This window comes from Falco naumanni, chromosome 8, assembly GCF_017639655.2.
Source record: "Falco naumanni isolate bFalNau1 chromosome 8, bFalNau1.pat, whole genome shotgun sequence".
In the NCBI taxonomy this organism is placed as follows: Eukaryota; Metazoa; Chordata; class Aves; order Falconiformes; family Falconidae; genus Falco; species Falco naumanni.
Genome location: NC_054061.1, coordinates 12,756,977 through 12,768,470, shown reverse-complemented (window position 1 = coordinate 12,768,470; position 11,494 = coordinate 12,756,977). Strand labels below are relative to the sequence as shown.

Here is an 11,494-nt window from a genome sequence, read left to right as displayed (position 1 = left end):
ATTCCTGAGGCCCCATGGTATAAGTCATTAATCTTATTGACACGTAATAGGTTTTCTGCTGGACCTCTGTCTTGCGCAGTGACCCAGCCTTCTCTGGGAAGGGGCAGCTCCTCCAGCTTTCTATTCATACTCGTCATTCAACACGTGGCTTTAGGTTTTGCCGACTGCACCTCCCTAAAGCTGCACTGAACAGAGACCGATTCCAGGGCTTTTTGTGAGTGCTCCTCATCTTAAAGAATGCTTTACACATAGTTGGTGTACTTAATGACACACTGATAGATTGCAGCAGGAGCTTGCTATCCTCTTAAGTGCTTCAGCCATTACAGCTGGGTAAGTGCTTGCTAAAGGGGAAAAAAGGCTTGTGACTAGTTCGGGGTTCTGTGAGAGAACACAGATTTCAGGTCCAAATGCTTCACATCCACCCTTCCTTCCATGTTGACCTTCCTCCTATCTCTCTTGTTCGTAAGTTGTAGCTTCTCTTTTATAAAAGTTGTAATATTTTTAACAGAGGCAAAACCAATACATGTCTTCTAACCTTGTTCTGAGACATGAAGAAAAAACTTAAAAGAAACCTTTCCTCAAATATGTCAGTCTGACTTACTTCAGTGTAACAGAACTTCAGAGTCCTAAACACCTGGAAAGGTGTTTCCACAAAATAGAAGGCAATTTAGTCATATTCAATGCTTGCTGTCCAATTCATTCAGTGATGAGAGTTAAGCTGTTCATGCCTGCTTTGCGTGTATCTGTGAAGAATCAAGTCATTCAGAAACATCAATGGTATGACATTAAGTAACTCAAAGGATTCACAAGCTAGTTGCACAATAGTAGGTATCACAGCCTTGTAATTGATCTTCAAGAGATGAGAAAATACAAATAAAAATAATAAAAATCAGCTCCAGCCTTTGCAGAAAGTCATGGTGTTGGGTTTTTTTAGTTTCTACAGTAAAGTATGAAACCTTCAGCTGGGATCTGTCCCAGCTTGACACCTGCAATTTTAAAGAAAGGCTCCTTTGATCTTTCTTAAGGTGTGGAAAATAAGAAATTCACCTTCCTTCAGGCAGATACCCAAATGTTTTGACACAGTTTGATGCCTTAAGAAATACATCACTTGGTTCTCAAATCTTCCATTGAGCAAGACTTTAAAAGTCTGATACAGTAATTGCACATGGGTGGACAACCGTAACCACCCACACACAATAAGATTGAAGGAGCCCGTGTACTGTGTTGTGTATAAACATGCACTGGAATCACTAAGAGGTCTGAATTCCCACTCGTGACCATATCAGTATCTGTCTTGGCTTGTACATTTTTCCCAGGTGCACATGGTGTGCGAGACTGTATTTTTCCTATTCCATGTGCCATTTTTTCAGCACTGTTGATGTCCTCAATGCGAGGCATTCCATCATATGAATGGGAACAAGCTACTGCGCATCAGTGCTTTCTGGAAAGCAGCCAGATAACATCCTCCCCTGCAGAATAAAGCAGGCACTTAACTAATGACATGCTGCAGCAGCATATTTGGCATCACATTTGTGCTCCATTTGGGACTCCAAAAATAAAAGCAATACATCAATAATTGTGACAAATGTTCCCACTCTCAGAAAAATATGCACTAATATTTTATCAGATGTAACAGGCCCATTAAAGTGAATAAACATTTGTTCACCAAGTAATTGCTTTTTCTTCTTCAAAGTAACAACTTGGAGAGGTAAGAAGTTAGGAAAAGACAAGATATCATGATAAAAGTGGAAAACCCACAGAGACCCACAATTAACGTACCTGTGTTCAGACAGTACCTCCCAGCTCAATGGAAACCAGCATAAGTTTGCTGATGAGGCCAAAATTTCCCTCACAATTTTTCAATCCAAACAGATTATGTACCATAAATTTCAGAATTAGTTTTAGATACGGTGAAGAGGCCTTACACAGCTCTGGAAAGTAGGTATTACTAAACAGATCTGAACACTTGTTTGCCAACAAGCAACATTTTTTGCAAGTAGCTAAAATAAATCCAATGTGCCAGTCTATTGCCTGTGTCTGCTTTGTCATATCTAGAAATGTTAACTTATAAGGACAAATATAATGTGCCTCAAAGTCCCCAAGCAGCTGACTGCCAGCAACAGCTGGCATTCACCTACGAGAATCACAGAGTCAGTTCAGGTTCGAATGGACCACTGGAGGTCACCTGGTTCCCCACATCCCCACCCCGCTACCAGACCATGGCCAGTTTAGAACAAAACCATTTTTTAATATATCAAATGATCTCTCTGGGCAAGTTGTTCCAATGCCTGACTACTTTCATTGCAAAATTTGTTTTCTTCACATTTAACTGGAATTTCTCTTGCTGCAATTTACGCTATTCTCTCTCACCTCAAAGGAGAGTCTGGCTCTTGTCTTCTCTGCACATCCCTATAAAGTAACCAAAGACAACAATGAGGCTTTGCCTTCTTTCTTCAGAATTAAAAAAAAACCACAAACAAACAACAACAAAAAAAACCAACAAATCCCAACTCAAAAAGACTGAACAAACCACTTCTTTCAGTCTTTCCTCACATGACATGTACTTCATCCCTCTAAACATCTTGGTGGTCCTTCACTGGATTTGATCCAGTATTTCAGTGTGCTGGGGGACTCAGAACTGGACACAGAACTCCAGATGCAGCCTCACAAGTGCTGAACAAGTGGAAAAAAATGCTTTATTTTTTTTACTTGATAATTACATCCTTACTAATACAGCCCAGTATGCAGAGCTGGACTTGTACGCTGTAGGGGCAAACCATTGACTCATGTTCAACTTGTCCAGTAACAGAAGAACTGCTCCCAGTCTGCTGCTGAATGTTCTCAAAGACAGCACTCTGACCTAGATGAGCCTTTGGCCTACCTGAAGATGACAAGTCTCAGGTTGTCAGACCAGCTCTGTATGAAGACTACCAGGGCAAACAGCAAGTCTCTGCAAGTTTGGACAGAAAGATGCCTCAGATGAAGCATTTTTTTTAAGTCAAAGTGACGGTTTTCTCCAGGTGGCTAATGTGAATTCTGCCCATTCTTAAAGCAAGACATATAGATTCAGAGGTACTTCTATATCCTTTTAAACTGGAGTTGCAATAAATGCTTTGTGGCATTCCTTTTTACCAAATTTCATTTTGAGATTTTGCGTATGAGTATTACCTCACCGCAGAAAGTAAAACAGACTGTTGCCTTCTGTGTATGGCATTTTTCTTCTCAAAGCTTCACAACAGCTTTGATACTTCAAAATGCAAAAATCTCCAGAACTTCAGCTGACCCCGTGCTGTGCCCTGCTTGTAGTGTAGCTGCTATTTGCAGACCCTACACTATGTCACAGCTTCTCATCAGAACCACATCCCCCCTATCCGAGTGGTCTGGGCAAGCCCTACAAAGCTCAAGGTCCACTGCTCAGAAAACGAATCTTTGATTCAAAAGCCCTAATCGAAACATGTAAATATTACCAGAAATAAAACATTCACATCATGGCTTTCCTGCTGTGTGGCGTAGAATAAGTATCAGGAATCCTTTCAATAGCAGAGTAATTTTCAAATGCTACGAAAAATCTGATCCAAAATCTGCTTCCCTCACGAGCTTCCCCTCTAAAAAACATAATAATAAAAAAATCTCTGTTCCTTTCTACAATAGTCCCCAGAAAAAAATTCCTACATCAACTTACAAATTGCAAAAAGATGTTTATATTCTTCTGCTAGAGGGCTGGGATGGATACTGAGGTTGCATCAGACAGTACACGCTGCAGCACTGTATTAGGCAAGTGAGCATAACCAAAGTGCAAATTTCCTCATACCAGTGTCAAGGAACCTGCGTGTTCTGTCAAGTTCCAGCTTTACAGTTTCAAGAGATCCACAAGACTCTTGTTTGCTCAAAACTATTCAGACTAGGAGTACCTTCTGGGTTGGTTTGGGTTTTGCTCTTCTTGCCTAGTGTCGGTAATTGTCCATCAACCAACCGACATGTCCTGAATATCGCCCGTGAGTTTATACACACTCTGTGCCAGGCTCTTCAGAAAAGTTTTGGGCTTTACAAAACAAAAATTTCCCTGACATCCCAAAGCAGCAGAATCCAGACCAACCACAATTTAAACATGGCCTGTCTTTTGTGATCTCCACCTCACAGGAATATGCACAGATGTCCAAGTTAAGAACAAAGCAAAATTTAAAATGAAATCTCTGAAGTAAGGGTATTATTGAAAAAGTAACCTACAGGCCTGCAGCTCAAACCACATCTTTACCTATGCTGGAACAGGAGTTTGATGGCATTTTCCCCCTCCATTAAGTGATGAGAAATTAATTATTTATTCATTACCTATATTCTAAGGAAAAGATGATGCATATCCCTCTTGGGATGAGTTAGCGGGGCCCAAGGACTACTTGACCTATTACAGCCTTTTCTGTAAGAACTTTCGGTCCTTCTTCTCTTAGTGAAATCATCATATATGACCCTAACTCCTGCAAGGGGAGAAAGCCACAGGCTATCTTGCAAAGTAGGGAAGGTGATCACTGAAATACTGTGAATTGTAATGGTGTGCAGGGATCTTTCATATTGAGACAGTTTGCATATCTACATTGCAAATCACTAAAGAGAAGGGAATTTTGGAAGGATGGGCTCCAAGAAAACTATAGGCTCAACACACCACATTACCTGGAACTTTATGAAAAATTAAGACCCGTTTCCCATTGTAACCACGCTCCTGGTCTCTATTATAAAAGCCAGGAAATAATGCTTATTGATTGTCCCTAACACACTTGCGTGCTGGATTTGTTTAAAGAATCCCCCATGCTATGACACCTGTTGTCTGGAAATAGCAACAAAGGAGAAGATGGGCAAGCAGAGGAATCTTCTCCATATCTCCATGACAGCAAACCAGGCAGTCAGTCAGCAAGATGCGCAATGGCTGTGAACTCAGCACTTCTCTTTGCTAGGCAGTGCAACGCAGTATCTTTGCTCCTTCTGTCACAACGCGTTGTTTCTGATCTGGTGGAACTTTAAAGGCTGAACAACACTGAAAGACTGGGAGATCTTCTGGGCTGTGGGTGAAGGTGGTGGTATTCACAGGAAACACAGACTTTTCCAAGCAGTAACCACTACCACAGAGCAGTCTGAAAGGGCTCCGTGCATAGTCACATCAACCAGCATCACCTCTAACCACAGCTAGGGACAAGAGTCTCCAAAATTTCCAGAGAATTAAACATTTCAGCTCAGTTGAATCTTTTGGTTGAATCTTTTGGAACACACCCAGTAAGAATTACTTTTTCCCTGGGAATTATGTTTAGCTCTAAGGGTCACTATGGCAATAACAGAACAGCAACAAGTAACCACCTTACTGAGTCACTCCTTGAACTCGCTAATGGAGACAGAATAGCTAATTAGGCAAGGGGCTTAGCCAAAGCATAATGCATCTCCTTTATCAACACAATCCACGCTGTGACACTCATCTTTCCCTGTACTTATGACCTTCATATTGTACAGAAGACATTCTTGCCGACACTACCCATGGGCAACACCTTCTTCTAATTACCTTCTCTACAAGGGGGATTTCATCATCAGGGTTCCTGCTCTTTGTGTGTGCATATATATATATATACCTGCTCTCACAGATGCATGAATAGACATTTAAGCTAAGTATACTGGAACACTTAGAGCACAGATTGGCTGTGAAACAGTTCAAGAACCCACGTGTGCCATGAAGATAACAGGCGCCTTTGTGCTCCTCATCCTGGCAGATCTTTGCTTATCAAGTGAGTAACCTTTTTTACCTCCTGATATATTATAGTTCTCATGTTCAAACACTGCAAGATTCTTACTGGGATAGTAAGCAATGGCTTCTGGACTTGGGTGGCAGAAAGCAAGTGAAATTTTATGCTTGTGCACTATGTAGCAAGCAATATTGCACCACTTTTACAGTTGCCAGCTTGAAGGGATGAAACCTATTCCTTGACAGTGGTGTGAATCAGAGCTGCATCCTGCATCGTAATTAAAAAATGAACTGTAAAGCCTCAGAACTAAAGCAGGTTTTTACCTATTTTTTTTTTCTTCCATCTGAGCAGGGAGCTTGGACTGATGAGGTCCTTCTCCTGCCAATCTGACCAAGCAGAAGATGGTTGATTATGCACAGGCCACATAATATGGCTGGGAATAACCTCTTTATGATGTTAATTTGCCAGGGTGGAGAGACTTTTGAGGTGCAGGTTGCTCTATGGTAAAATAGGGAGCTGGGAGGAATTTCTTGGACCTTCACTTGGCAATTTTGATTTTAACAAAAACATGAAATAATAATAATAATAATAAAAATATATAGAAAATAAGAACATTTAGAGTGACAGAAAGAAGAGAGCCCAAATCTTCTTTGCTAGTAGTATAGCAGTTCAATAAAATTATGAATATAATATGAATATGAATAAAGAAGCAAACAAATGAAAATGTAAATACCAAAATTATGATACAAAATAATCTTTTTCCATTTTTAATAGCTCTGAAAAGTTTGCTTTCAAAATTGTCTCAAAATCAAAATTCTTATGAAAAATAAAATGGCATGCTTTCGATGGAAGCTGTTCTTTCAGTGTTTCATTAACTGCAGAAAAATACATATTGCTTTCATAAGAATTCCAGCAAATCCCTTCCTTGAACTTTATAGTTTACCTTGTCTGCATTAAAACTTTATTGATCAATACTTTTTGAGCTACATTTTTTTTTTTTTTGCATTCACTGTCAAATACATAGTGACTACTAGAAGATTACCAAAGAAAAAATAACATCTTAATGCTTTTGTGGAAGTGGGTTAAATCTGATCCAATTCCAGAATAATGAAAACTCAAGTCAAACTTCTGGTGACATAGACAGAAACTTGACATGGAGCATTACTTATGCTAGTTTTCTTTACCCTGGACAACTTTATTTGATGACATGATGTAAGCAGCTCCATGAAAGGAAGTTTCAGTGGAAAGCTTAATGGCTTTAGAGATCAAAAAAAAGCTACATTTATTCAGAAAGACGAGTGCTAGAGGGGTATGGCTACCATACGTTTTCTTCCTGCTCCTTCTGTGCAGAAACGTCTGCTTGATAACTTTTATCTCTTGGAAGCCACGGAATGATGATTATAGGACTGGAGAACAACAAAATACATTCCTAAAGAAAGTAACAAATGTGTCACCACAATGGACACATGCCAATTTTACCTGATTACTTTCAGAGAGGCGTAATTATCATTATTTTGAAGGAGCTTTTTGAAGCCCCACCTGAGAACTGGGTTCCATTATATTAGATGCCATATGTGTACAAAATAGAAGGCAATCCTTCTGCCAAATAGTTTAGAATCCATATCAACCTGCAAGGGAAAACACTTTTAAAAGCAGTATTATGATCCAAATTCCATTATCATTATTATATATATTTAATATCATATTTTAATGAAGATATTATCCTCATTATTGACAGAAAATCAAAGTATAAGGAGACCACACGATACGCTTAGAGGCACATACAATTGTTTTTATAAACTTGGGAATTAAAACTCAGTCATGCTCAACAACTAGTTCATCCTAAACAGACTGGCTATTGAACATAATAATGACTCCTGGGTCTTCAATCTTTTTTCTGGTGAAAATGGGAACAGTAGCTTCCATTCCCTCCCACAACAAAGGCTGTTCTAGTTGCTGACACAGATTTCTAAGGTAAACAATACAACAAGGTCCACTTGTTTAATAGGTTCTGACACCTGTATCTTATTAAACACTGAAAAACGATGTCAGCATTTACTTTCAAGGAGGTAAGAGACTTGGTGTTGCTGGAAGAGCTGGTACTAATGAAATAACCCCAGTTGCAAATCGAATGCTCATCAACAGTGTTTTTTATTTTATCTTTTGTGATTCTGTTTATGTTGCAGATGCTGCCGAAGAGACTGAAGTGAGTAATTTTCTCATATATTTCTGGATAAAAATACGTAGTTTGTAACAACATGAGGTCAGAAAAACACTTACAAAATGTTAATTAAATGCTGCCAAAGTATTGAGATTTAAGAGAGAAATCCCTGAGTTTGTGATAAGTGGTTTCCCTGAAACTTCCAGATACTTTTACCTGTACTACATTCTGGGCAAGAAATTGGGCAAGGCCAAATTTAAAGTCAGAGAAATCAAGAATATTTTTTTTAATATTTACATGGTGATGTCATTAGAAGGCTTTCTTGTGAATTTTAGAACCTAAATCTTGTACCTAGGATTTTAATTACTCTCTGACTATGCTGGAGCATGCATCTCGGGGTCAGCCTCTGAAAGAAATGAGGCACCAGCCAACAAAAATCCTTACTCAGATTAGCAGACAAGCCATTTGGGAGTCCAGTGGACAGTAACAGGGAGGGGAAATTCACACACGCACAGAGCTGGCCCCATACCAGCCCAACGTATACAGCCTCTGATGCCTAAAACTGCACCGAGATCTACACACTTTTTCGGGAAGAGCTTCTTCCACTCTTCCCACCAAACTACATGTTTTCCTTATTTTAGCAGCTGGACCAAATGAAGGAAAAACTTAGGTAAACTAACAACCCATATGCTTTTTTTTTATTATGGGACGCTGCATTTAAGCCCATAATACCCAAAAGAGTGATTGGCTAATGACACTTTTTGCCAGTGGAGATCTCTCAGTCTGTGCTGAGCCATGGCACAGGCTGACACACACAGCCCCTGACTTCACTCACCTGCAGGCTCTGGGCAACGACTGGCATAAAATCAATCACAGTCTGTAATAAATTCCAGTGTTTGGCTGAAGTAATACTTCTGTCCTTCACTAGAATTGGAACGAAGCGGGGAAAAATCCGGCCATAACAAGGGAACATCAAGCTAGGTTCTGTTTTAAATATATACATTTGTAATACATATTTTGGCTAGATCTTCAGAAAGGAAAAGCTCCAGCCAAAACTCCAAAGACTAATATGATTCAGTTGTCACTAGACTAGCAGCAAATAGAGCTGAAATAACTTTAGTTACAACAGCACCTATAAGGACTTTCCTAGCAAGCAAACCCAAGGCTTTTGAGGATGACAAGCAGCACATTAAATAGAGTATGTGCACTGCACAAGGAACTCCTTGCTTGTCAAGTACCAGGAATGAAAATCACTTGATAAGAGAAGACTGAGCTACAAAACCAGGACAGGAGCACCTGCAGTCATTTCTTTTATTAGCTTGTACTCCCGTTTACATATAGAAGTCTGTAATACCCCACTGTCAGATGAGGGCCTTCCAACAATTTTTTTCATGCTAATACTTAAATGGGACTTAATTCCGCTCGGGCAGAACCTTTCACCAGTATAAAAAAAGCATCAAGAGCTGATACTTGTGCAATATAGAGACAGAAACCCCTCACAACCTTCAGAACTAATCTCACCTGAACTTACTGACAATTGCAATCAGGTAGAAAAAAATATTGACTCAACTTTTCTGTAGATGGAAAAAGGGCTGCGTATTTTCCAGTGACTGTATTCTTATTCAGATAGACAGCAAAGTCCCTAAAGGTGCTCATGACATGGGTAGCATTACACACATCACTATTAGAAGGAACGTTTCTTTTTTGAGGCTTAGGCTCAGCTGATATAGATGGTAGAGCCTCACTGACTGTGCTGTTCTAGAACAGGTGACAAGCTTGTCCAAAAATTTCATATATTCATTATTTCTGTAGGTGAATGGAGAAGGTGAGAAAGATGGTTTCAAAGAAAAATGATACTGTGTTTGCAGGTAGACTGCAGTGAATACAAGAGGTTAGAGAGAGGAAAACCTATTTACTGTGAAAGACTCTATCAACCTTTTTGTGGCTCTGACGGGAAAACATATAACAACAAATGCTCTTTCTGCAAAGCAGTCCTGTAAGTACAATGCTATGTAATTACTCCTGAATAAGCTAAAATCTGACATTAGCTGTTATCTGCTATTTCCATTCCACCTAAGTGTTACCATTTTTATAGACTAATTGCTTCTCCCAGCAATAAGGTACAATGGATCTAAACAAATCACCTTGATATTTGTGTGAGCAAGTTCCTATTCTAGCAGCAACTAGAAGACAGTGAAGAATCCGATAAGCAACACAGGGCTAACAAGGCACCCGGACCCAAATCAGGTTATGTAAGAATTCAAACGTACTGCAAATACCTTGCTTTTTATGGATAAAATATATATTTTTTTAAAAGAAATATGATCAGTGCCGCCTTCTCTGTTTATAGTGTCTTCTCTGTTAGCAAGTTATTAGCTGAGGACTTCAGAGAGATTTTAGTGCATATTGCTAAGCTTACTGTCTGCAATGCCTATGTCCTTCCTTTGCAGGAGAAGCCGAGGTGCCTTACACATGAAGCAAGCAGGGGCATGCTGAATGAATTCTGCATAACAGAGAAGAGTGCTGAGAACAGCTTTACACTGCCTTATCACAATCTCTTAATTTAATTTCATTTATCCTGCCTGTTTTGACAATGGTGAAAAAAGCACAACGTAGGCTTTTCAGCTGTGCTCTGTCATTCGCTGCTTCCCTCTGCTCCAGGGCGTTGGGATTGACACTTCTGTCCCCCCTGCAAAACACTTCCTTGGGCGTCTCAGTAGCATTCCTGGTTCTGTAGCAAGTTGGTGTTCACGAGTCCTTCATCATGTATTTTCCTCCACAGTTAAATTTCAAATCTTCTGTAAATGCCACCTGATCTTAGTGAATGCAACAGTATAGGTAATGACTCCGTTGTCCTTGTTGAACTGTTTTCTTTCATTTATCCAGAAACTTTTGCAGATATTTTATTTTCAAAACTTTCAGCTTTCGTAGGCAATGTTTTGTAGCTATACATTAAACGCTTGTTTTTCTTCTAACTTTGTACAATTCTAATTAACATAAGTTGTCTAGCTACTTAGTCTGCATGTTTATAAAAATAAACGTTGACTCTTTTTTTGTTGTCCATGGTGACCTTTCTAGACAATTTTTATCGCATCCATGATTCACAAATGAGATATTTCCCAAGTTACAGAAAATAATCATAGAGCAGAAGCTATGGCCAGAGGTAAACACCCAAAGCCTGGAAGACAAACGTTGTCTTCCACTAGATGGCCTCATGTTACTGGAATTCACCCTACAAACTGGCTCTTTTTTTTTTTTTTTTTTTTTTTTTAACCTCAAATGAAACAAATCTGGTAAATCGTAAAACGGTATAAGCTTCATAGCAGTGTTTCTGTTAAATCCTGCCATTTCAATGTGATCATTAATGCCTCTGTTCACTTCTGATAAAATGGCAGCTTTCAGACCTGAAGAAATTTCTGTTCTGCTCTTACATCCTTATTATCTTCTTATTATCTTCATTATTAATCTAGTTTATGCCTTTTACATTTGAATAGTCAGTCAAGGGAATACATTTTCTTAGAATTAAAATGTATGAATGACTGACTTTAGTGGCCTTACACAGGAAGAAAATTTTGGAACTGGAATGTGGGTATCACTTCTGATCATTTCTGTC

At 39.2% G+C, this 11,494-nt stretch overlaps 1 protein-coding gene across 1 annotated transcript; it reads left to right on the top strand.

Annotated features, from left to right (window-relative positions):
- Nucleotides 1-5,707: 5,707 nt before the first annotated feature.
- LOC121092269 (ovomucoid-like) lies at nucleotides 5,708-10,522 on the top strand. Its single transcript, XM_040602958.1, has 4 exons — nucleotides 5,708-5,762; nucleotides 7,907-7,926; nucleotides 9,750-9,877; nucleotides 10,332-10,522. Exons 1-4 carry the CDS (start codon nucleotides 5,708-5,710, stop codon nucleotides 10,375-10,377), a joined length of 249 nt encoding a protein of 82 aa, XP_040458892.1. The 3' UTR covers nucleotides 10,378-10,522.
- The last annotated feature ends 972 nt before the right edge of the window (nucleotides 10,523-11,494 follow it).

What these genes read in the sequence shown, in the direction of transcription:
- LOC121092269 (XM_040602958.1), top strand. Translation starts at nt 5,708, where the DNA reads ATGAAGATAACAGGCGCCTTTGTGCTCCTCATCCTGGCAGATCTTTGC. An exon ending in ATGCTGCCGAAGAGACTGAA is followed by an intron (nt 7,927 to 9,749) that starts GTGAGTAATTTT and finishes CTGTGTTTGCAG; the next exon opens with GTAGACTGCAGTGAATACAA. An exon ending in TCTTTCTGCAAAGCAGTCCT is followed by an intron (nt 9,878 to 10,331) that starts GTAAGTACAATG and finishes CTTCCTTTGCAG; the next exon opens with GAGAAGCCGAGGTGCCTTAC.